General features: G+C 46.0%; 1 protein-coding gene across 1 annotated transcript in view; it reads left to right on the plus strand.

The window, feature by feature from the left end:
• LOC119445279 (glutathione S-transferase D7) overlaps positions 1-21,472 on the plus strand; it is a 30,581-nt gene extending 9,109 nt beyond the window's left edge. The window contains exons 3-6 of the mRNA XM_037709594.2: positions 2,345-2,403; positions 7,940-8,081; positions 19,182-19,352; positions 21,248-21,472. Of these exons, the coding sequence (XP_037565522.1) occupies positions 2,345-2,403; positions 7,940-8,081; positions 19,182-19,352; positions 21,248-21,382 (507 nt within the window). The 3' untranslated portion in view covers positions 21,383-21,472. The remainder of the gene's footprint in view (positions 1-2,344; positions 2,404-7,939; positions 8,082-19,181; positions 19,353-21,247) is intronic.
• Positions 21,473-26,328: the final 4,856 nt, after the last annotated feature.

Consider the following 26,328-nt stretch of genomic DNA (forward strand, 5'->3'; position numbering starts at 1 on the left):
GGTGCCAGCTTGAGCCTTGAACGCAGTTCCTCTGGAAGCTCCCGCTGTGTCTGGCAGTGCGGCAGAAGCGCGTTGGTCACCTTGTTGATACGGAGGTGGCTGTCCAGCTAGATGAACCAGATGTCCGGAATGTCGATGTAGGATTCCCGGACACCGTACAACCGCGGGGCGACTACGGGAACGCGCGAGGCCACATCACTCTCGCCTTGGTAGAGTAGCTGCGTTGACGCTGGCATTGCTGTGCTCGGTCGTATGGAGTCACTAATTTATGGGAAGCAACATGAAGATGAAGGCGCCGTGGCCACGATATATGTAAGCCGGCCAGCCATGGTGTGAACGGTTCTCGGGCTTGGCAGATAGACGCTCTAGCTCAGGCTGAGTGCGCTAGCGTGTTCTGGTGAAGATGATGGTGATGCTCTTAAAGTCATTGGCACATACCCATTCACAGGTATTGGCCAGTAGTCGGGCAGATTTCAGATATGTGTTAATGGATGCCATCTTGCACTCTATGCACGTGCACAGTCTTCTCATTCACCGGCTTTAAAACCGATAGTCGCGCCGCCACATAATCACTGCCACGCGGCGATCATCATAGGGTCGTAGTTGGTGTTGGCACGAGAAGAGTGTACGTGTGGTGGTGGCCTCATGGTTAGAGCATTGGGCTGATGCACTGGGGGCTGAGGTTTGAATCCCGCAGCCGGCCGCGCTTCATTCTTTAAGTGAATGCGAGTCTACTCGGAAAGAATCCGACCAGTGACTTACCAATAGACCAACCCAGGTGAGACCATGATGTGGGAGGCAAAGGAATCTTCGCTTTAAAACCTGGCAAGGTTGGCAATGCTATTTACTTTCAAAGCAAACAAAATTCATTTCCTATAAACGAAGAGAGCGTTTGATTGGGCTGTTCAAACAATGGTCTGGTTTATCGCCAGATAGTTACGTCGGCGGTTGCGTAAATTTGACGTCAGGAGATCGGAATCAAGTCAGAATGGAAGAGATTTGTATTACACGGCCCTTAGTGTTGTTATTGTGTACAATTTGCTCCTTCTGTGGTACCTCTTAGCCACATTTGTGACTCACTTTGCAGTTATTGTGATGTATGGGAAGCATGAATAACTGAAGTTAAAGTATTATTCGTCACACTTAAGAGTGGGTATGCACAACATGGGTGCTATAGCGTATAGTTATTCTATTCTTATTTTATTCCATTCTCTTGACATTTAATATACGTAACCGCCAACGCAAGCACGGGCGGTGCCCCGCAATGTTGTTTCAATGGACAAATCAAATGTTCTCCTCGTTTACAGGAGGTGACTTTTGCTTGGCATCAAAACGAATGGCATTGCCTGCCGCGACAGGTTTTCCTTATCTGACAATTAGCTGACAAGAGGTGAGGATCGCGCATAAGACAGCGTTTGAGTGGACCAGAGCTCGCGCAGCGAAAGTAGATAACGGTCTGAGAAGAGTGGTTGGCCGGCGTCTCCGATTGCTTTGCTTGATCGTGCTTCGCTTGCGGTGGCTCGTCGACGATTACGGTGGCCTACAGCGAGGTGTTGGAAATGTCTCAGTGCAGAAGATATGGCAGAGCGATGTCATATACTTGCCGAAAGCGCTCCGTAACATTATACTGCAACGCAAAATTTTTAATATACGCAAAAAAAATCAATTCTTGGTGGCAGTTCTGACTAGCCAGCACCGGAGCAATCAGCCATATTTTATTCTTTTCAGAAAGGGCAGAGTCCGGCTATTAAAACATAACTTCTGTTTTGTGCATCATAATAATGCATTTTTAGTGCGTACACGTCTCTACGATGTGAGTTTGCGCAACTGCGTGATATCGCGTGACCGACAGGCGGAGTAGGCGCAGAATGGAAAAATTTTCACATATAGCGGAAGGCTAATGCTGACAAAAGCGCAGAATGTGCAAGAAATGTTTTCCTTTGCTCGGCATATTGATGTGTAATCACAGCGTACACGTCATCTAGAGATGGTTAGTTTCGCGGTTTTAGTAACGTCTCGTCAGAGACAGGCGTTGTGGTCATAGTCCTCAAAATGTTTGACTAATCGCGGAGGGTTAACGAAGTAAGTGGACTAGAAACAGAGTGGAATAGCTATACGCTAATTGCACCCCATATTTATTATAGTTATCCTGCTGTATGTGCTGTGGGCTTGCCTGCATTACATTTTTTGTCTAATGGTTGAAGTACCCAAATACTCACTAAAACATGTTGGCTCAGTCAGTACCAGTGCATGCTGAAATATTTAAAATTTCTTCATCCGGAAATGCTTTTGGGCCTTAGCACTTTGTGACCACCTGTCCTTTTTTTCTTTTTTTGTGATACAGCTAAACCCTATGCACACCATACCGACCTTGCAAGACGACACCTTTGTGCTGTGGGAAAGGTGAGATGACTACTTTTAAAGACGATAGTTTTCTTGGGCTACCTTACCTAAAAGCGAAAAATTTTGTTTGTCTGTCTGTTACTCGATTCAACCGCCGGGCCAAAACCAATTCTACCTCCAGGCCAAAACCAAGCGAGCTACTAGCACTGGTTGCACGGGGTCATACACGTCAACATTATAGAACGCAAGGGAAACCTCAGTCCTATTTGAGGCAAAATATATGCACATAAGCGTGATCTGCAGCGTTTATATAACTAACAATACACATTGGACTGGTTTTGACGTTAGTAAATGAAAAATCAACGCGTTAAAGATGGTGTCGAAGAGACGCTACGTGTTAAAAACAAGCTGACTGAAGCCGCGGCTCTGTAGCCGGCTTTAAGCCAACAGTGATAAAAGGTCCCAACAAATGGCAGGAGAGCAGGGCGAACGCGGAAAATTTGAATTGAATTCAGCAAAACCTGTATTGCATCCATCATGGGAGGAGTGAGAGGGGAGGCGAAGAGCGTGAGGGGTGGGAGAAGGGAGGGTGTTACGTATCAGGGGTGGCAGAATACTATCGTCTTTCGACGTCATTTGCAGCGAAGCAAGCAGATATGCGGCCAATTTTATTACCTTCAGCAGTGCCTGTAGTAGATATAAATGTTTAAAGGTAATGTTGTGGTTAGATTAAAAGAAAAAGGGTGTTCATTTTACATTGACACAGTTTACAATAAAGTGGTTGAAATGAAACGACAGCTGGTATATCTGCCTACAAGCGCTTCTAGCACGAAAACCGTGCTGCTAAAATTTAGCAACGCATATAAGAATGCGCGGCACGAAATTTTAACATGTTTAGTGAATTATGCAACATTTCAGCAAGGAGATGACGAACGAGCCAGGAAAGAACAACATGTAGCTCCAGCAAATAAAGTGGAATGTTGCTAGTGTGATACATATCGAGAAAGTCAAACAGAATACACAAGAACCAGTGAATAAATACTTAGCCAATGGGTATGCGACGGCAGTGTAGAATCTTTGGTATACTGGCTGCATCTGCCAAGATGCAGCGAGCTTTCGAACTATAGCCCGCTAAAACAATTAATTATGGGGTTTTACGTGCCAAAACTACGATCTGATTATGAGGCACGCTGTAGTGGGGAACTCCGGAATAATTTAGACCACCTGGGGTTCTTTAATGTGCACCTAAATAAGTACACGGGTGTTTTTCGCATTTCGCCCCCATCGAAATGCGGCCGCCGTGGCCTGGATTTCATCCCGAGCCCGCTAAAACAGTGACATTACTTCTTGAAATAGTCCTTATGAACTTAAAGATTTTCTTGTGAAACCTTGTCTGACACTTCCGTATGGTGTAGTCTCGTCTTAATGTTCGAGCACTGGCGCCCACATCATAAAATAGCGTATCTTCATTTTTTTTATTTACACGGGATGCGCATCGGACTTGTGTAACACTTTACACCAACTGCGTTTCACTGCACCATGATCCGCAGCCAATAACTACTGTCATTAATAGAGGAATGTTCCGGTTGGCGACGCGTAATAAAGCTGAAGCTAATTAAAACATTCAGAAAAGGAAAATAATGACGATTGCATAAAAAACTGTTTGCCAAATTAAACAAATTGCATTGGGAGACTCAGGAAGGTATTTTTTGTTGTCTCTGCCAATTCATTCTAGTACAAGACATCACGAGTAAAAAGATGCCTATTTAAATTATCATGGTGCCGTGATGGTTAAGAAGCACGCTCTGCCGATAACGTCAGTTAAAAATTTCACTTTCTTACTGGGCGAACTGGTGCTCAAAACATAAGGGACACTCAGACGACAACGCCAGCAGCCGGCACAGGTGTCAGTTGTCGAAAGTAATCACCTGTGTCAAATGCGACCTTTATTTACAGGTCGCATCATACATTCATAAGTAATCGCTAGTGCTCGGGTATGTTCCAGAATGTGTAACGTCATTCTCGACAAGCCCACCATCTGAGCGCACACGATGCCTTTGCTATAAAAGCAGTGACAACGTACGAGAATATCTGGTTACCCTAGGGGCCCGTCTTGCCCCGACCGACAAGATGATGACAATGGCAATTCTGTCCAAACAGACACCGTCAACAATTGAAATAACAACGCACAGAAATATCAAAGTTCCCACTGTATCTGCAATTTGGTCTGTTTTGTACTACACGCTACTTTGAGTATAACCACATCAATAACAGCGTATATATATTGCACTGTGGACGTCTACTAGATATATGCAATCCCTGGCGGGTGTAAGTATACGGCTGGGTTAAATATTTCAGCAGAACAAAGTAACAAAGTAGGAGACAGAAAGCACTGAACCCTTCGTGCAAATTGTGGGATACTAGCGCTCAAAAAAACTTGGAGGACGCTTAAGCTTCGCTTTTAAGAGTGGAACGCGATAGCACACAAAGATCCCTCCCTGCTTCTCACGCTACCCGGCAACTGCAGCTTGTGTAACGTCATGTGGCTTATGTAACGTCACTGAACGGGCCGATTTTTTCAGCCCGGGCCCGGCCCGGGCCCGTTTTTACGTTGTGCGACCCGCCCGAGCCCGACCAAAAGTTTTATGACGAGACCCGAGCCCGGCCCGGGCCCGGAAATATTCTACGTTACCCGCCCGGCCCGGCCCGCCACCCCTTTACCTTAGGCCCGAGCCTGGCCCGAGACCGGAAAAGATCACCGAGCGGCATTTAAAAAAATAAAACAAAGAAGAGAATGAAATAAATTTATTCTTAAGGTATAAATACATGTCATATGCAATTATGAACACCATTTGAGAGGTCTGAACGCAAATACCGGCGCGCGAAGTAGTAAGAATGACCCTGCCGAGCAGTATCGCCAGCAGTTTCCAAAGACGCGACCTTGATGCGGCCCAATCCACTTCTATCGCAGCGCCGCCACAGTATTTTTCCACGTCTGGTGCCTCACTACAAAGCATGTGCCGCCCTAGCCGCTCGTCCCACTCAACCGTATTCTAGTACACTATAGCCGAAGCACAGCCACGACCGGTCGTGAGCGCAGCGCATGGATGGAGTAAATTGAGAGAGAATGCTTCTCGTTCCTCCATGGTGCAGCTTAATGCGCTGCTGCTAGGCAGCCGGTTGAGAACATGCGTGCAATCATGGATGGACGCAGTGCCACATTTCAGCCGCATGACGAATTATCTTATCTTACCAGTCATCGTTTTACCAATTCGCCTTTGAAGAATCAGCAAGTCGCGAACGCGCTTGCACCGCGCTGAAAGCATTAATTACAATGATTTAGGTAAGGAATACAATGGCATCCTTGGGTTTGAGATGACTTCGGTCATTCTGTTCCAACAGCGCAAAATACGACGGAAGAAGAAAAGGCAAGTACACAGGAGTTGCGCTGCTAGCTTCCAGCTGCGCCGGGGCAACAGGTTTTTCAGAGTTGAGACGCGCGAGGACAACTCGCTGCACATTGCATGCACACTACCAGAAAGTCCGAGCCCGGCCCGGGCTTGCGTCAAAATACCCGAGCCCGGCCCGAGCCCGGGTCAAAAAGCACATGCCGTGTCCGAGCCCGGCCCGAGCCCGTGACAAAACTGCCCTACCCGTCCCGGGCTTTGGGGTAAGCCCGAGCCCGTGCAGTGCTCTAACGTCATGTTCACATGGAAACGCTGGGGGTGAACGATATGCACGAAAGCGAGCTTTCTGGTTTATTTTTGTTTTATTTTCCCCTAACGGCGGGCGCCGCCATTGCCGTGGATGCGCTGAGGCGAGCGCCATCTGGATGGTGTTGCAAGCAACCGAGCGGGGCGCGCCGCTTCCACTGAGGCAGACCTCAAACGGCAGCTGGAAAATGGGTTTGTGTTTGAGTTTCCGCGTAACAGAATTGTTTTCTCATATAATCAAATTACAATCCGACCCTTTCATGTCTGTAGGTTGTGTGTAAGTCTTACTTTACAAGTTTTCTGAGTCATTTTATTTTGAGAAATTCAATTAGTTCAGTAACGCCTTGGCGCCATGCCTGCGTGGTTCGGGATGCGTGGTTCGGGATGATTTTTCTCTAACGGACAACGCCGCCGACGCCGACACAACCACGTTTTCTGCAACCCGGGGCCCTTAACGCTATCGCGTCAAAACACAGAATTTGAACTATGCTACACCAAGCGGACCAAGTTTCTATCCTGCAGAACCGTTTACTTTCGCTGTTGTCGTGGAAGTGGGCACTCCAGACGCCGCACAAAATAGTTGCAGTTCAGTACCAACTCAAAAATAGGTGTCTGTTGGTAGACATTCAGACCAATTGACACATAACGGTCAATACAAAGGAAAAAGGAACAGCTGCGACATGAATCAAAATAAAGAAGATATAGAGAAAGAATGCCACATTGGTCTTTTCATGCCGGTTTTTCGTGCATGTATTTGCTACGTTTCTTGCAGCACGAGGCTGCAAATCTAACAATCCTATAAACGAATCTCGAAAGAATCCACTGTCACTGAAATCACTGTGCTTCTTGCAATAGAACCCCTAAAGAACAACAATTAAGCGGAACCTCCTTGAACGAGAACTCAACAAGGTATGCGTAGAATTTTATGGTGGTCGACGTGGTGCGGAGTGTGGTATGCGATGTGATGATGTGTGTAGGGGTTATGTTGAGGTAGTATGCGTTAATTATTGATACATGCGTCAAGAGTGCGAGCAGAGAGATGCACTTATTTACATTGCCTAACGCCTGTCCTTGACAGTACCCGTTGAGGGAGGTTTCGCTTAATTTGCTTGCGCGATGCCCGGCGCAGCATAACCAACGCGTTATTTTTTATTGAATTTGTATTTGTGTATACTTCAGGCCAAAATATGGGCCAAAGAGGAGTGAGCCAAAGAATGATGAGTACTGTTAATAACGTTTCATACAGGCAGAAGAAAAAGAGAGATACTAATTCAAGAGAATACCTAATCATAATGTGTAAAACAAATCATGCAACTTTTAAAAACAATGCAGCTACAATAATAACCAATAACACTTACTGTCGGCATAGGCAGCGGAGCGGGGATGGCTGGGCGTGGATGCGTAATTAATGAACAGGCTGCACATCCTCTCGGTTTGGGTCCCCTTTAGTCACCTTCCACCCCACTGGTCGGGTGTTTACCAGGGTGTCCCATGCTGCTAGCTATGCCCCTTTTAGTATAGGCTTAGACATTTTTCACCTAGGCTTAACGCCTGCTTTCTACGTACGGCGTATGGCAAACTGGGAAAGCGGATGTGCTCGTAGAATGTTTCTGCGCTGGCGCGCCTATTGTTATCGTGGACAATGACCCGTTCGTCACTGTATTCCGGATCGCAGCTATCAACCGTGCACACAATGGGCTTAAACTGTGCATTCTGGCCTTGTATTGAGAAAGTGGTTTTCTGGCTTCACATGGACTTATTGGCCGACTCGAGTATCCTATTGGCCGACTCGAGCACTAGAGTATCCTACTCGAGGTCATTAATTTCGTGCATATTCTGTGTGTTTTACCGCCTGACTGAATCGGGCTTCAATTTTTTTCCAGCCGCGCAATCATGCGGTACCTGGTTGACATGTATGCACCTGACCACTCGCTCTACCCCAAGGACGTCCGCAAGAGAGCCCTGATTGATCAGTTCCTCGATTACGACCTCGGCACATTTTATCGCACCATTGCCGATTACTTTGTGAGTGTTCAGTGGACTGAGTCTACTTTCATCACACGATTTTAAATACATGTGCACGCATAAAAATAAATAACTAATAAATAAATAAATAAATTTATAAATAGAGGAGAGGACGTGAGAAACTCACAACAAATGCAATTCTCAGTTTCACAAGATGTGTTGCATGTGAGAAGCATAAAATAAGTATCACAAAGTGAAAGTAATAATCCACGGTAATTGAAGACAACCGCACTTGACACGTGAGCAGGCGATTCAAAACCACACACGCGTTTTCTAGCCACCTGGCGAAAACAAGAAACCATAGTTAAAAAAATACTTTAGTAACCCAACATTGATTTGTTGACCTGGTGTTGACCGTTATTCGTCATCGCGCATATTTTTGCAAGTGTTATTTTCTTCTTTAATTGCCTATCCACCCACACAAACTTATGTGTTGTTATGCTTCTGCATGGTTTAAAATACTTTGTAAAGGAGGAGGAAACAGCTTTATTTTGTTAATTTGGCTTAGTGAAGAGTGGCTACCAGGTGATGCCTTACAGCCACCTCCTCGGCTCTTTAGATGGCCCGAAGTTGAACCTCCAGGTTCGGGTTCATGTAATACTTTGTAAAGGCAAACTAATTTTTTTTTTCATTTCAAGTTCTCTTTTGTGAGAGGCACTGTAAGTTCTTGTATATATGTCACCTTGCTCCTTTTGAATGTCACCTTACGATGACTGGGCCACGAAGATGTACGGCGCAATATGAGTATTGTATTTTGAACTTGTAGCTTCTAACTTGCCTACGATAACGGCGGTCGGTTCAGTACCTCTAACGGAGTGTTTCGGAACGAAGAGCAGTTACACTTTTGTTGTACGAGTATTTTTAACGCAATTTATAAAGCATACTTAAGAAAACCAAATCATAATTGACAAAATATGTGCAATTATTGAAGCGTAGGGAGAAAGTTTCAGGACAGGGTTTCTCTGAAGGAATATTCCTGCTAAATTAGGGTGCCATTAAAGGTTCCTGTTTACGCTGTACATTTTGCAACATTGCCAGTCAGTATAATATCCGAAAACCACCTTGATAAGGTATAAATGTTCTGTTGTGTTCAAAACGTACATTCCCATATATATATATATATATATATATATATATATATATATATATGTGTGTGTGTGTGTGTGTGTGTGTGTGTGTGTGTGTGTGTGTGTGTGTGTGTGTGTGTGTGTGTGTGTGTGTGTGTGTGTGTGTGTGTGTGTGTGTGTGTGTGTGTGTGTGTGTGTGTGTGTGTGTGTGTGTGTGTGTGTGTGTGTGTGTGTGTGTGTGTGTGTGTGTGTGTGTGTGTGTGTGTGTGTGTGTGTGTGTGTGTGTGTGTGTGTGTGTGTGTGTGTGTGTGTGTGTGTGTGTGTGTGTGTGTGTGTGTGTGTGTGTGTGTGTGTGTGTGTGTGTGTGTGTGTGTGTGTGTGTGTGTGTGTGTGTGTGTGTGTGTGTGTGTGTGTGTGTGTGTGTGTGTGTGTGTTCGCTGACTAATGTTGACTCGTTGGTAAGACATCGTCTGCAAAACCCCTCCATATTGACTGAAGAACAGGGCACTTTTAAGTTTATGCATAGCATGTCATACTTTCAGTCAATACGAAGCATGGAAATGTAGAAAGAACATGTAACAGGAGACAAAAGATGGTGGGATAAAAAACAACTTTGCTAGCGGAGAGAGCGGGACCCACGGAATCCGCGTGGCGCTTGCGATGCTCTCGCAACGGAGCTCTAGAGTAGTTGAACATGTATGTACCACAGGAGTTTTAGGTGGCGCCCCTCACGACCGTGGCCTGGAATGTGGAACACTCTTTTATTTGCAGGGGCCATTTCTAAATTAATATTAAAAAAGCGCGGCTAATTTTCCGAGTGATATCCTTGGCTTCATTTTGTCGGTTGGTTTCATATGGTTATTGCGGACGAATATTGAGCCAGTCGGTTCCATTGAAACTTCTTACTCATTGCGTAGCGATGGCCACGACTTTGACAGTGTCGTGACCATCACGATCGTGTATTTCGCGAGCAGTTGCGTTCAATATGAGCTGCAACACGGTTGCCGGGGTCGAAGGGCCCCTAAGACTGCATGGAGGCAACCACATACGGAAAACTGGAGAAGCAAACACCGCGTAAATTACTGCTACCTTAAAGTACAGCTTTGTGTGACGGCGTTGCCGTGTGCTCATGAGGCCTCTTTAATCATGCAGCTCATAACGCAAGCGACAGCACTATGTGACACGCGCAGTTTAAAGGATATGCCGCATCCGCCGCGATGGTCGTGAGTGGCATTTCAGTGACATGCACTGCCTAGAACAAAAGCAACAGCGTTTTCCGAAAATCAGTTATTCTACCGCCTTGGAGCTTGTGGGTCCACATTACACCTACCACACATTAATAAAACGGAAAAGAAAATCAGTGGATCCCACTCTTATGTTGTAATCAGTGATAAGCAAAGCCCCCCCCTCCTTTATTTGATCGTTCACTGAAATACGTTAACTTCGCCTTGTGCCCTTTTATGTAGGTCAACGCTTCATTCAATGAACGCTGTGGTTCGGTTTCGCTTACCAAACTGTTTTTTTAACATTTGTTTCTCTTACCGAGCTGTGTACTTCTCTGAAGCCGAATTCACTTTCTCGTTGCCGATTTTTTCACTGCTCTGTAGCTCAGCGCTGCTCGCTCGACGCACGCTCTGCTAAAATGTGCTTCCCTTCACTTATTTCTCCACACTCTGCTTTTGCTAACTTCACTTCTTGCGTCTTGGTTTGACGCATATGCCCAATGATATACATAGACTCAATGACACACGCGGACTTGCCCATACCGAGTGATCCAAGTTGTATATTCGCCAAGACAGCAGCAGGCAGCACCTGCGAAAATGGCCGGGAGAGAGGCAAATACTTTTTTAAACAAATGCAACGCATGCGTAATCCTACAATGATGGGCTTCCTTATTACGACGGCGGCCGCATTTGTGATGGGGCGCAATGCAAAAACGATCATGCACTTTGGTTTAGATGCATGGTAAGGAATCCAAGTGGTAAAAAATTATCAGGGCTCCCCCACTACGGGCTCCCCGACGGCATGCCCTATAATCACATCATGCTTTTGGCACGCCAAACCCGAGAAAATCATTATTTACGAAATAAACACAAATAACTATGCGCAGATTGTCGATGGCGCTGGCGAACAATAGGCGAATGGTACGGGGGCTGGGACATGCTATAACTCCTTTATGTAGCTACTATGGTGCTGTCAAGCGGTGTTATTAACGGTAACCACATTTCGTTTAGTAGCACCTGTAGTTTAGAAACGCTACATCAGAGAATTTGTTCCCGGACATGTACCAACACGTGTTGCAGCACTTCAGCACTACTAAAACGCAGTCAGAACCTCGCCTAACAATTGGGTAGTTAGGCCAGCATAAGCCTAAAAATTATGTGGATCCGACGTGATGTGGGAACGGATGATAGCGAAGCTTTTTATGTTGTTTGCGTCGGTTGACAATAATTGGCATTGATGTTTACAGGGAATATTTTAGTTCCTCAGCATTTAGTGTAATACGAGAGTGGCAAGTTGATTTGAAACGTTACCTTTCGTGCACCACTTCTTTTTGTCTACGTAGTACACGTAACACACAGCAAGACATGTTGCTTCATGTGTTAATTGTTATGCGCCATTGCCTATAGGCTGCGAAAAGATTAGCACTGTTATTGCCTAACATGGCGCATCGCCTCCTGGCAAAAGTGTTAAATTTTAAATAAATTATGCGGCTTGACGTGTCAAACCCAAAATCTGATTGTAAGGCACGTGATAGTGGGAACACCCGATTAACCCAACAACCTTCGATTCTTTAACGCGCACCTAAATCGAAGTGCATGAGCATTTTTCATCTCGCCTTCTTCGAAATGCGGCTGCCGCAGTCGGGATCGAACAGGTGACCTCTAGCAACGCCATAGCCCCAAAGCTACCGGTGTTGCTACCACTTCTCTACGGGTAGAGAAGTGTTGATTTGGTGGGCGGTCGCTTCCGTTGGGTCGTCTATATACGTTGCGGTTCTTTAATGCGGCTTTGCTTTCCGTTTGACAAACTTGAACGGTATTAGGTTTTCAGAAATAGTGGAAACGTATCGTACCTTGAATTTAAATTTCTCGAGTTTGTCTACAACGGCTGTCACGTCTTTTTGCTTTCTTACGTAACCTTTCCCCCCCCCTTCTGCACTCCCCCCACGTATGCGAGCTGCCACAAGCGAAGAGTGACAATGCTGTTATTCACTCCTTTCGTCACTGCGGCGGTTCTATCGGTTCCACCCTTCTCTGTCTCTCTACCATTGTAAATACTTCCCCTGTTTACTGATGCGCGTTAATATAAAGGTAAGCGCTGTAGCATCTGCAATGCTTTTGCGGGGGGCTCACCGATAATTGCAGCTGTCTAGAGGGCATTCGGGCGACACCCAAGGAGCTCTAAAGGGCATTCTAGCGACACGATTGAAAGTCCAAACAAGTTAATTGAGTCTCCTTTCCTTTGTGCCGCACACCTGCCAGTTATAAACATGTTCTGAACCAACCCCCGACACAGTCTGCCAGACAGCAGCAGAAACAGCAGCAGTGGAAAAGTCGAAGGAAGAGACGAAGAAAGCTTCTCTTTGAAAGCGGCTTTGGAACAATAAATAACAATAACAAGAAATAACAATAAGTCGCGGGCACTGATTTGCTAGCCAACCAGAAATGTTTCCCTATACAAAGATATCGATCTGCCAATTGCAGTAGTACAAGGCGAGAAGACCCTCATTTTGAAGTTGCATTTGCTGTACGTATTAGAGTGCACCACAGTCATGCTTTTTAGCAAGGCTGGTTAAAAGTTATCCATTTTAAATGCGAAGCATTTCTTGACGAACATTTGCCGCATTGACAGTATCTATCTATCTATCTATCTATCTATCTATCTATCTATCTATCTATCTATCTATCTATCTACCTGCCTATCTATCTATCCCGCCACCTACGTCTTGGTACTCTCATGGTCGTTTCGTTATTTTGGTATGCACCAAAATTGACATAATGTGAAAAGAGTCTGTGACAAACATAATGATAGGTCATGACATGCGTGTCATGTAGGTCATGAAACAGCCGCCTACGTCTTGGTGCTCTCATGGTCGTTTCGTTAACTTAGTAGGTACGAAAATTGGCACAGTATGAGAAGAGTGTATTACGAACATAAGTGATAGGTGATGACATGTATTTCACGACATACGTGTCATGTACGTCATGAAATAGCCGCCTAAAATGACAATGACCAAGCGAAAGAAGATTAACACTCAAAAACCACTGGTATGGGTTCTGACGTGGGTACTAAGTGAAGGAAACATTAAAGGATGATGGTAGAAGTCATAGTCATGAGCATGACTAAACAAAAATGACACCGACTCAGCGAAAAAAGATTAACGCTCAAAAACCACTGAAATGGGTTCGGACGTTGGTACTAAGTAAAGGAAAAGGCTAAAGTTTATGGTCGAAGTCATAGTCATGAGCATGACTAAGGCTTTCGATCTTAAGGTCTTTTAGGCATAGCTAAAGGGTAATGTAGGTCCGGAAACAGCCGCCTACGTCTTGGTGCTCTCATGGTCGTTTCGTTAATTTAGTCGGCTCCCTGCACACTGCTTCACATAACATCGATTCCCACAGGGCGTGGAATCTGCCGGCTTTATTTTTATTGTACGAGCAGACCGGTTTTCCCAGTTTAAAGCAGGATTTCTATGCCCGATTTCAAGAACGCCAGCAAAGAAATATCGAAATGTTCGTGCGTGCGTGCGTGAAAAAAAAATTCTGGAATTTTACCTGCGAGAACCCCGATCTGATTATGAGGGACGCCAGAGTGGGGGACTCCGGAATAATTTGTACCACCTGGGGTTCTTTAACGTGCACCTAAACACAATTTTTCGCATTTCGCCTCCATCGAAAGGCGGCCTCCGTGGCCGGACTTTGGTTCCGCGACCTCGTGTTTAGCAGTCCAATACCATAGCCGCTAAGCAACCACGGCGGGTTGCTTAGTGGCGTATGTGTCCGTTTGTGTGCGCGTGTATGTGTGTGTCTGTGTGCGTGTGTGTCTGCGTGTGTGTCCCGTGATCTCGCCGCGCCCGTGATCTCGCACTGCCGCGGCACGGCAGTCTCTCCGTCTACCTGTCTTAGGTTCCCTAGTCATACAGTTCTATTATTTCTCGGACGTAGAAGATCTCACAAAGTAATCAGGACCTCATAAAATGGAAGTGATTCATGAGTAATTGACACGCAGCTTAACGGAAAAGATCGTACTTGTGCCCTTTGCCCCCTTATTTTCGTGTCAATTTGCACTTGGTGTCACAGTGAGCGCACATCTCGCTCTCCAACGACCAATTGGCACAGCAAATTATTAGAGATAGTTGTTTTTGTTGTTAGCGACGTATATTCTAGTGTCGCGATTACTGCGCCCAAGTTTCACTTTAGACGTAATGTCAAGGATCAGAACGCCTGTGATAATTAGAATCTGTAGGTAGATCGGAGCGTTCTGACCCTCCGCGTACCGGATCTTCCGCGATAGCCTACATTCATTCTGAAGCGTAGACGCGCTGCAGGACACAGCGACTTTTTGCCAATACACGTGGTTTGAGATTTCGAAGCTTCACATTTCTTTAAAAATGAAGATTTTGTTGCAAGTTAATATTTGCGTTGGAGTTCTGTAAACCAGCAGTTAATATTCATTGACTAGCTGTTGTTGCCTGACGGATAGGAACTATGCAGTTTTCCCCTCTGCTAGCGAAACAAAACCACCTGAGCAAGCCATTACGACTGAGTAGGACTGAGCATGATGAAGCATGATAATCATCATTCCCAGTGTAGACCATGTAAGTATCCCAATATTCCGTTGAATTAGGTGCATTTAGGACGCTTCTAGATGTTCCTTTCGATCCACAGAAAAGCATACCACCCAAAGTAAAGTGCACTAGAAGGGGGAAGAGTGTTCAGCAGCGGAACGCGCCATGCATTGCCTTGACGCCAGAAGTGTGGAAAGGTCCGGCACTTGGATTCCAACCCATGCGACCGCAGCGCGGCCGCCAACATCCGTCGATCCGTCGCTGATTCCTGCAGTTGTGCTGGTTGTACGCCACTAGCGCGTGCGTCGAAGTTTGTGTTGTTCGTGATTTTTTAAGCATGAAATGGTTTTAGCTCCCGTTGTCGGTGACCTTCAAGTGACCTTAAGCCAAAGCCAGACCCATTATCCGGACATTCAAACGAGTTCGTCCGGGCATCGTTGCGAGAACAAAATTAGACCATCCGGGCAAACAGTCAAAACTTAAGAAAATGCGATCTATGTCCCCCAATCATTTGTACAGCTACGACAGCTTACGTACACTAGTTACTCTACAAACAAAGTACAAACAATATTGCTTCCGATTCCATCCTAATGTTTGTACACATTACTCAAGCTGTAACTTCTAGTACGCTGAAGTTTTATTTGTCGTTTCCAATAGCCACCGTCAAAAGGCCGATACAGGGCGCCAGACAATTGATTGTAATCCTTTGGCGCTGAGACAGTGTTGCCTGTGCTCTTTTCTACACCAGCTGTCAGTGAGTTGGCCGCACATTTGCAGCCGACCACTTCGACGCAACAAGAAGAAAAAGTAGCGACAGACGCTGAGCGCGCTGCACTGCTGGATGAAAAAAAGCGGCTTAAGGCGGCCGCACCGTGCACAGACAGCAAAAGACGCCATATGGTAGCCATTTCATGCTTACTTCTACTCTCGATTATGGGAGAGCCAGCAATTTTTTTTGTAGTTTATGTAGTTTTCCGCAATACGCGTATAAAGAGCTGAATGCGTCTAATTACCTAATTATTGAAATAATAATAATTACCCACTTTGAAATAAATCAAGTAATTAAAATTCATCATGATTGTATAACCAATTTATTATTTAAAACAATTTTACTGTCGGTTAACATTACTCCTATTACCTAAATAATTGAGTAATTAGGTAAATAATGATTTTGTAATTTATTACTTTTGCTATATCCCATATATTGTTGATCCTGTGACTTTGTAAATGAAGTAGCCAGTCTTTTTACATAATATTCATGCATTGTTTGATCGATATCTGCATATGAAGGAGTAGGTTTTCATTGATACATTTCTTCACGTGTGACACGCAATTGTAAGAATTGCATGTGCATTCCGTAGTTGCTCTCTGTGCGTTTCCAAGAAGCTCTCTAACGGATCCTGGCTGCGCCAGGATGCCATCGAAGCAGGGACGTGTTAGCATTTACGTGTTAGCGATTCAAAAGAAGATTCTTAAACGCGATGTATGAAAAGCGCCGCAGCGCATCAGAAGCGGTGCATGAGGCAACAGCCCATGCTCTGGTGGCGCCAACGCGTGGCTTTCGACATCAAGTGCGGCAGCCGTGAGTCCTCCTGGACACACTACCCCATGTTCTTGTACACTATACCTAAAGCACGCTGAGCAAATGTACAGTCGCTTACATAACGTGTTTGCATAAGGAATATTAAACTTAATACTGGAAGGGCACGCTGCTTCACGATATTATGAAACAAATGCATGTAGGAGCAACTACATGTGCTCTTGACTCACTCTTGTGCAAGACAACCACGGCCCTACGGAAATCATCAAGGTGAAACAGGCTTCGGGGACGGGAGAAATTGTGGTCGACCCTGTCGAAGCGCGGAACTACGAAGGAAACCAATAGGAGCTTCTGAGAAAGAAAGCATTGCAGTTAAAAAATTGTTAAAAGATGAAAGCACCGCGTTGAAAACCAACGCTTTTTCGGGGCTGTCGCTCCATCATTTGAGCTAATCAGAAGGCTAGTAGATGGCAGAGGTGGTCCGAATTAATCGACAACAAGAGACGCAACGACATTGACTCGACTTGAGTTCCACGAAAATTCGCGTGCTGAGGGAAGTTTTATGAAAGATGAATAATTGTTCATGCTATAGTTGAAGGTCCATTCGAAAGTGTGACATAGGACGAGACGGCTGCTGAAAGCCCCAAATACGGCTATCGTGTCGTCTGCCGTAAACTAATAGGCAAAATCACCCACCAAGTTTTGTGTTGGTCAAAGCGTTAAAAAGGTGTTTTCTTCTTGCGATATCAGATTTGATGGGCAGATGTTGTCTTGTGCGTTCCCAATTTTGCAAAAATTTAATGTATTGTCCTGTAAATATGCCGAAACCAGGAAGGCACGAAGATGTTATCGCCGGCTTTCGATATGCCTGTGTCCACGGCAAATGAAATAGAACACCCTTAAAATATTTAATTCACAGCTGTCTTTTAGCGGTATTTATTAAAGTTCTCATTTGATAAGTTTTCTGCCAAGCAGGATATCCTTAATAATTTTGAGTAATTACTGAAGAGTCAGGACCTACAGATTCTTAAAGCGAAGCTTTCTTGCCAAGTTCGAGTGCTTTTTCATACGTATCTGAGCTCGACCGCCGAACGCGTTTAACGGGACGGCTGGGCCATCTAGGAATGGTGTAGTGAAGGAGTAGCTTATGAGCGCAAATAAGCAACACGAAGCGGGGCCACGGTTTGAAGTGGCAAAACAAGTACAAACGCCGCTACGTGCGTGTGGGTCACGTGAACTGCCGCCGAAAAATCCACCCTACGTACGCCTTCTTCGAGAAGCATTTCGTCAAGGCCCCCTCTGATAGCTCTTGTAGCATCTGTGACCGGCCTTTCGTTTTGCCTCGGACATTCCTCGCGTCCAAGAGAGGTTTCTGCCCGTTCTAGAACCAAATTTCCCCTCAGACAACGTAGCGGACTTTGTGGTGTGTGCAAGCTCCGAACGAGCTTGAGCAAGCACAAACTGCCTCGCCTCTCTCTCTGTAACGGATTCACGGATTCCCCCCCCCCCCCTCTTTCTTGCTACCGTTCAATGCAGTTAGCTAAGCGTCGTTTCTCATCGTGTCGCCTACATGAGAATTCCGCGCTTGCAGAGGGGTCAATACGGCATAGTGGGTCAAGTGATTACGTGTACACACACATGGTTCATAAGCCAATCACTTTAGGCCAATCGCTTTACACAGATGTTAACTGGACTTAAAGGAAGGAAGGAAAACATTTATTTGGTCCTGCAAGTGGTGAGTTGCCTCACAAAGTGGGCTGTTCCCACGTTTGGACCGGCAGGCAGAGCCTTTTGGCCGCGTCGTGGGCTTGCTGGACAGCCCATAGTTGCTCGGTCAGGTCCGGGCTGCGAATCGCTGCCTTTAGCCATTCCCAATCCTTGGCGAAATTTTCGTTGGTTCGGTTGCACGACCAGAGCATGTGTTCTAAGTCAAGTGGTGCATTGGAGTCTGGCAACTGTGTGTTAGGATATTTGTCTGCCATGTAGAAATGTAGTCTTCTTGGTGTGGGATATGTGTTTGTAGTAGTCTTATAGCGAGTGCCTGTGGCCTTTTTAATGCGGGGTGTGGGGTGCTAAATTCTCGTCGGCGGAGATAGAAATATTCTCTGAGCTCGTTGTATGCAGAGGGGCATCCCTGTTCTCTTGGAGATGGTTTGTGCCTTCGAGGGTGGCGTCGCGGAGGGTCAGTTCTCTGGCGCTCTTATGAGCCATCTCGTTCACATTCAGGGGGGGGGGGGGGGGGCTTCTCTACATTGCCTAGGTGGGCTGGGAACCAGCACAAGGAGTGGTAATAGATCTTGCTCTTTTTGTTGGTGTGTAATGCCTGTTGTGATATTGTACTTTTCAGAAAAGCTCGGACGGCACTTCGTGAATCATTATAATTATTTGGTCTACTTCTATGAGGTAGTGCTACCGAAAATATAAATTGTTTAGGCACGGTGACAGAAGAAACGTGTCGTAATTGTGCAACTTAGGTCAGCCAGTGAGTTTTATTCTCTGCAGCTTACGCGTTGCTGAGGTTTTTAGTTTATCGGCTCAGCGGCTACCAATGTTGCCCAGAATAGAGGTATCTGTTTGCACACACCGCTTGCTGCGCGAATAAAATTGACCTACAGAACAGCCAAAGGAACCTCCTTTCTGCCTTAGTCTGTTCTTTATATGCCTTCAAACAGCGCATCTGGTGACTCGTGAATTCCTTGCAGTACTCATACCTGCTCAAGGGTGAACCTAAGTGTGAGAAGAAGGAAGAGGCCTTCCGCAACAGCCTGCGTTCTATGGAGCAACTGCTCAGAGACAAGCCGAGGCGCTTCCTCACTGGGCCACAGATGACCCTAGCAGATGTGGCGCTCATGGAGTCCCTCACAGTCCCTGAGGTATGAAAATTGTCTGGCCGAATTACATAGCGTAACAAGCTGGAAATCTGGGCTGCGTAACGTGATTCGGATAGGTCTAGCAGTAACGAAGGGTCTATGTTAATTTTTCCCGTGCAAACAATTCTAGCTGCCGATTGCTGGTTTGGCTCTTCGTCTCCTACATCTTCTTGCGCTGTGTTTAATGTGTAATATCACAGAGCTGAAGCATGCGGAACTTTCATGTCTTACTATATTTGAAGTCACGTCTGACAATAATGGAAATATCAGAAAGCTTATACGCTTGAGATTTCTGGAAAACAATCGGGAAAAGGTGGGGAATAATTTTCATGTATATATTGCCACAGTGATCTGTACGAACCCGATAAGTTAAAATCACAGGGTTACTATTGTTGTTCAAAAAGCAGCTTTAAGCAAAGCAAATACGATGAAAGTGGAAGGAACACTTTGCGTAGAACGCAAGCAAACATCTTCCGTATTACTCACACAGCAACAAAATATTTAACTATACCGGTCACTGCCCACGCCTCTGCGCTCTGGCCAATTAAAGTTAATATGCGTTAACATAGCCTTAAGTTGTGCTGCCGGAGTGCGCAGTGGCATATTGAGAATGTATCCCTAAACCGCGGACAAAACATGAGAGCTCTCAGAACAGCGACGTCTGTATGAATTAATCTAACGTACATTTATTGGCATGTCATATTCAAGGTTCTCTACAAGTGTCTGATCGTGTCCTTCATGTATTAAATGCCAATATTGGCGCATATCTACCAGTATGTCAACTAGATCATACCTACTCGTCTTTGCAAGCATAACCTTAAGCACTACTTGTGCGAGAGGTAGCTTCAATTGCAATTGCCGCGCTTGCTAAAAAAAGATGCGTGAAGGAGAAAAGCTTGACATTCCTTCTTACCTTTTGCAGTACACTAAGGAAAACAGTACTGCCACCGTCATACACTTCGTGAACCCAAACATATTCCACAAAACGGAAGGAAAACCATATATGCATTATGTGGAGATTATATAGTGCATTGTTTCGGTTTAAATGCTGATTCCATCGCTTCCATCGAATACATGTAGCAGTTCCGCTGGTCACGTTCTTATTTTGATAGCTTTCTTTTCTCATATGCTAGCTTCTTAAGTTCAAATTTAAAAAAAATTTAAACCTGGCAACCCTTGTTGAAGAAGCTTATCTCAGTTACCTAAGCGGTTTCATATATATGTCTTGTCATGCCGTAACTATGATAATGGCGTGCGTGGTGATGAAGGCAGTGAAAACGGTGACAATAATTATCATAGAGCACAATGAATCGGTGAAATACCACAACATGAAAAGACAAAAAAAAAGGCAAGAGCGCAGAAAGTTCATTTTAATAAGCAGTGGACGGAACGTAAGACTAGTGTTTAAACGGTAATTGCTACAATGTTTCATACAGTAGGTAAAACATTTGTCAGTATGTAACTTGTCATGATATGTTTCTCTGTACCATGGTAATTCTCGTCGAGACGAATTCGTGCACTCTGTCAGTGCACCAACTAACGGAATTCAAAGTTATACTTGTGGCTGTGATGGCCTTGGCGTGTATTGCTTCTGGGACAGGCAGCCTTTTGTGAAAATGGGGTTACAGCTGCTATTCAAATACATTAACGTCGAATTACCGTGCCCATCAAAAGCTAAACCTTTATTGCGAGTGAATGGCTTATCGGTGAAGCAACAGTCAATCAAAATTTCTTTGTTGGGCACTAATCCCCTAACCATATGCGTATTTTGTGCTCATGATGTTTCATTAAGAAACCCATCGGCTCGCGTTGCTAGACCTCCTAGACTTACTGAAATGTTGGCTCAAAATGTTCTTCAAAATAAAGTTTTCTTTGTGTGCTTAACCTCTTCCCGGCAGACGATGAACTACGACCTGTCGCCCTTCCCAAGCGTTAAAGCATGGTACGACTGGATGCAAGCTAAACTGTCCACGGTCAACGAAGTCAACGTGGAAGGCATAGCACAGTTCCGGGCTTGCATCGGGAGGCAGTGACAGCATGGGCTTGTGCGGGTTATTTTGCAAATGTGTTGATTGTTGTTCCGGCAAGTGTAGTTTAATAAAATTTATTACATCTGTGTAGATAACAGACAAAGGTTGTTCAACTTCCTGATTGGCAAGAAAAGCTTCGCAGCGCTGCTGTGGGAGAATGAAAAGAGCAAAGGTCTCGTGTCTCGGTTGTACAAAGGAAACCAAAATTTTCAGCAGTCGGACGATAAATACATGCTCTATACAAAGGTACTCACCTTGCTCGGTGCGTCAGGACAGGCACCCTTGGGTGCTTCAGGAAATGGACCCCTCACTGGAATAGCAATCACTAAGTGCGACACGATGGCGACGCGTCGGCCATGTTTTCCCAAATACCCGAACCTGACAAACCGCTCCCTCGATAGAATTGCTTCCGACCGACGGAGGACGAGAAACAGTGGACGTTTGAACTAGGACGGATGTAGCAAGGTATATGGATGAACTGTGAACGTGTGACGCTGTAAATAATGCACGCTGTCATTTGAGGAGAGCAAGTTAAATACCCCCTGGTGGTGAAATTTCACGGTGTTACCAACTACAGCTTGCCTCATAATGAGATCGTGGTTTTGACATTTAAAACTCCAAAATTGATTTTTCAATAATTTGGAAAGACAAAGCATGAATTTGGAAAGCGAAGTATTGCCACGTGTAGCTTACGAGCGCAAGGCAGCCTGCAAGTGAGGAGAAATTTGAAAGATGGAACCATTAATTCGGAAAACTTGCTGCTGCGCAGGAAAAGTGAAATTTGGTAGAGGTAGGATCAGTAATTGCAGCAAGATGGGCGGTTGTCGAACGAATGACGCGGCTTAAAATGTCTCTATACACACCCGTGTATTCTAAAACGTCCCTCCACTCAATGCTCCACCTCCACTCAAGAGAATGGATCATAGTGCAACCCTTCAACAGATGTGGCGACTGCACTTCATTGAAAATCCACGGCAGTTCTTTAGAAGCGCCGTGTCTTCTTAAATTGAGGGGTGGCGCTGTGCTCTCCTGCTTAGAGTGGATGAGGGGCTAAAGGATCATTTGAGAATATGGGGCTTGGTATGTTGTGCAGATTTTCAGAAAAGACTTACCAACCGCCAGTAATGACAAACCAAAAATTCACTATTAAAAATTGCTGAATTTCTGTGCCAGCTGACATATGCAGGAGCTACGACATCTATGTTGTTATAGTAGACCTTTAGCCAGTAAGCGTACATTCTGAAGATACTCAAGCGGCTTTCTGAACGAATCCGCAAGAAGTAATTATGGTCGCGACATTTTGTTAAGCTGAGCTGCACTGCACGGCATAGACTCGTGTCTCATCTGGTGAATAGCAGTCGCATTAGAGACATTGGCATTCTAAAGAAGATTACTTGCTTATCGAACACTTTTCCGCATTGGGGACACGCATGTTACGTCGCGCTGCAGTCAACCACGGTTTGCTGTGTATTTTTTAATCTTATGTTTAGATTGTATTACTAGACGGATTGTTCAGAGATGAGTAACTGTCTTCGGACTTATGCGTTTTGTTTATTGCGCATCTTTACCTTTTTCTTTAAGTGAGCCTTCTCGGCTATGAATAGAAATTTAACTGAGAATAGGGTCTGTAGCGTTTCCGTCGTTTTTGTATTGGGTTAAAGTGGGCGCCTATTTCACTCTTTAAGTGTCACTGACGTACCGATACGTTTCCGCATTTCTGCCCCACCGCATCACTGACGTACCCGTGCGTTTTCCAATCTCAAGTGAGGACCATATTGCATTTGCTAATATTCGTGTCATTCCTTTCCTTTCCAACAACCGAAAATACACCGTTCTGTTTGTTTTGTAACACCCGAGAAAGAAAATACGGACACTGAAAGAGCTAAACCTGCAGGCGTGAACAAACTAGCGAAGTAGCAAGACATAGGTTCACAGGTATATGGAAACTTGTAATATTCAGCAGTGGTCGAATAAGAGGTGTCTCCGACAGCCAAAGCTTTGATAGCAAAACTCACCTTCGTCTGGGCTCCTCCGCCTCCTACGACGTTAGGACGCGCCTTATTCAACAACTCTTCATTACTTAGCCCAGTAACATGGTCATTTAAGATCCATCAGGCGGCCGCGATAGACCCGCCGCCATTTGCCGACCGTATGGCGGCACTCTGGTGGAGCAGGGATGCAAAAAAGAGCACGTGTACCGTGCTTGGAGTGTACGTTGCAGAAATACAGGTTCTCAAAAATAATGCGAACCCTCCAGCTATTGTAATAGTTTGTAAAACACCACAAGTTTGTTAATACGATAGTTTTCCTCGTCAAGAAGTATCACGCAAGCCAAACTTTACAGCTCGTTCAGCACATTTAAAGTAAGCGCCATTTGATGTCGCTAGCTCCACTGCCGGGTCGGTTTCCATCCTAATACTGCACTGAGAGGGTATAATGCCACATTACACACTCGGCATCTAAAACACTTCGGTAGCCCAATGCCTTCACGGCATAGGCGGAAAGTTTTCATTTGTCCGGGTGGGGGCTGGAGCCCGACCAGCTTTCCGAAACCTACCCATATATATATATATATATATATATATATATATATATATATATATATATCTTGTGAGACGTCGGCCGATGCGATGCCTTTATTTCCGAGCAGCCGCCCGAGTCAGAGACGAAGCACCGCACGAGACAAAAGATGATGATGAGTCGCATGCACAGATGACGGCGACGATATGCACAAAATGCGCTCACACTAACTTCCCCCCCTTCAGGAAAGCGGTCAGCAAGACCGCAAGCTAGAAAGGGTAGGTACGGCGAATGTAAGGTTTCAGGCGAGATACGTGAACGATTTCCGTAGTGCGGCGGCGGCGGTCAGTAGCTGAGCTGACAGGAGTGACGCGGTAGTTAACGGCCGAAGTTTTTCGCAAAACGGTGTAGGGGCCGAGATATCTGTGGAGAAACTTTTCACAGAGGCCCGGTGCGCGAACAGGTGTCCACAAAAGAACTTCGTCGCCTCGGCGGAACGATGCAACGCGACGCGTCGCATCATAGCAAATTTTCCTTTTGTCCTGAATGGTAGCGGTGTTGGCGCGGGCAATTTCACGGCAGCGCGCGATGCGAGCAGCAAATTCTTCAGGAAGAGACGTGGATGGAGCAGCAGGTGCTGAAAGGAGTGTAGTGTCCAAGACGAAAGACGGCGCACGACCATACACAAGGAAGAAGGGACTGTAATTGGTTGTACGTTGGACTGCAGTATTGTAAGCAAACGTCACGAAAGGTAGGATGGTGTCCCAGTTGGTGTGATCGATTGATTGATTGATTGTGGGGTTTTACGTGCCAAAACCAGTTCTGATTATGAGGCACGCCGTAGTGGAGGGCTCCGGATTAATTTTGACCACCTGGGGTTCTTTAACGTGCACTACAACGCAAGCACACGGGCGTTTTTGCATTTCGCCTCCATCAAAATGCGGCCGCCGCGGCCGGGATTCGATCCCGTGATCTCGTGCTCAGCAGCGCAACGCCTTAGCTGACTAAGCCACCGCGGCGGGTGTTGGTGTGATCGAGTCGAACATACACTGACATCATGTCGGACAAAGTTCGATGAAAACGCGCGGTAAGGCCATTTGTTTGCGGATGGTACGCTGATGTGGTCATATGGGTGGTGTCAGAGGCCTGGAGGACTTCACGAAGGACGTGCGAAAGAAACGTCTTGCAACGGTCACTCAGGAGCACACGAGGTGCGCCGTGGCGCAAAACGATACCGTGCTCGAAAAACTCGGCGACTTCTGAGGCAGTACCAGAGCGAAGAGCAGCGGTCGTAGCGTACCGCGTTAGATGATCCACTGCGGTAACGCGGGCGTGAGTGGGAGGGGTCCGTACAAGTCTATGCCCAAAATTTCGAAGGGGGTGGACGGGCATGGTAGAGGCTGCAGAGGACCGGCTGGAAGGGATGTCGAGCGTTTTCTGTGTTGGCATGACGCGCAGGAGCTAACGTATTTGGCGACAGAGATGGAAAGGCCCGGCCAGAAACAACGCGTTTTGATGCGGTCGTAGGTCTTAAGAAAGCCGAAGTGGCCAGCCGTCGCGTCGTCGTGAAATGCTTCTAATACTTGGAGTCGAAGTGAGCGAGGTATGACTGGTACCCACCGGTTACCGGAAGGATGGTAGATTAATCGAAATAACGCTCCACCCTGAAGCTTAAAACGTGAAAGTTGTCGTCTTAAGCGACTGTTGGGGGGTCGTGCCAAGTCAGTAAGTCGGTCGATCAGCGTTCGGCAGTATGGGTCAGTACGCTGGAGTGAGACGAGGTCAGTGGACGGAAGAAAGTCAACTGAGGCAACCGCCTGTCCCGGGCTACTGGACGTGTGCTGAGACGTGTGGCTAGATGGGGACGTGCAGACCGAAGGTGAAGCATTGGCGTTTGGAGACAGCGGGCAGCGTGACAAAGCGTCGGCATCTTGATGTTGTTTGCCGGACCTATACGTGACAGTAAAGTCATATTCCTGCAAGCGCAGGACCCAACGGCCGAGGCCTCCAGACAAGTTTTTCAGGGACGACAACCAACAGAGAGCATGATGGTCGGTCACAATTGTGAAATGGCATCCGTAGAGATACGGTCGAAATTTTTGTATTGACCACACGATGGCGAGGCATTCCTGTTCTGTAATTGTGTAGTTGCGCTCAGCAGGAGAAAGAGTACGACTTGCATAAGCCACGACTTTCTCTTCAGACTTCTGATTCCGCTGCAGCAGGACAGCGCCAATTCCATGCCCACTGGCATCAGTGTGTAGAATAGTAGGGGCGGTTGCATCGAAATGATGGAGCACGGGCCCTGACGTGAGAAGTCGTTTGAGGGTCTGGAAGGCGGCTTCACAGTCGTCCGACCACAAAAAGGACGCGCTCGAAGTCAGAAGTTTGTGTAGAGGAGCGGCGATGGTGGCGAAGTCACGGACAAA

This window comes from Dermacentor silvarum, chromosome 3 (genome assembly GCF_013339745.2).
Source record: "Dermacentor silvarum isolate Dsil-2018 chromosome 3, BIME_Dsil_1.4, whole genome shotgun sequence".
In the NCBI taxonomy this organism is placed as follows: Eukaryota; Metazoa; Arthropoda; class Arachnida; order Ixodida; family Ixodidae; genus Dermacentor; species Dermacentor silvarum.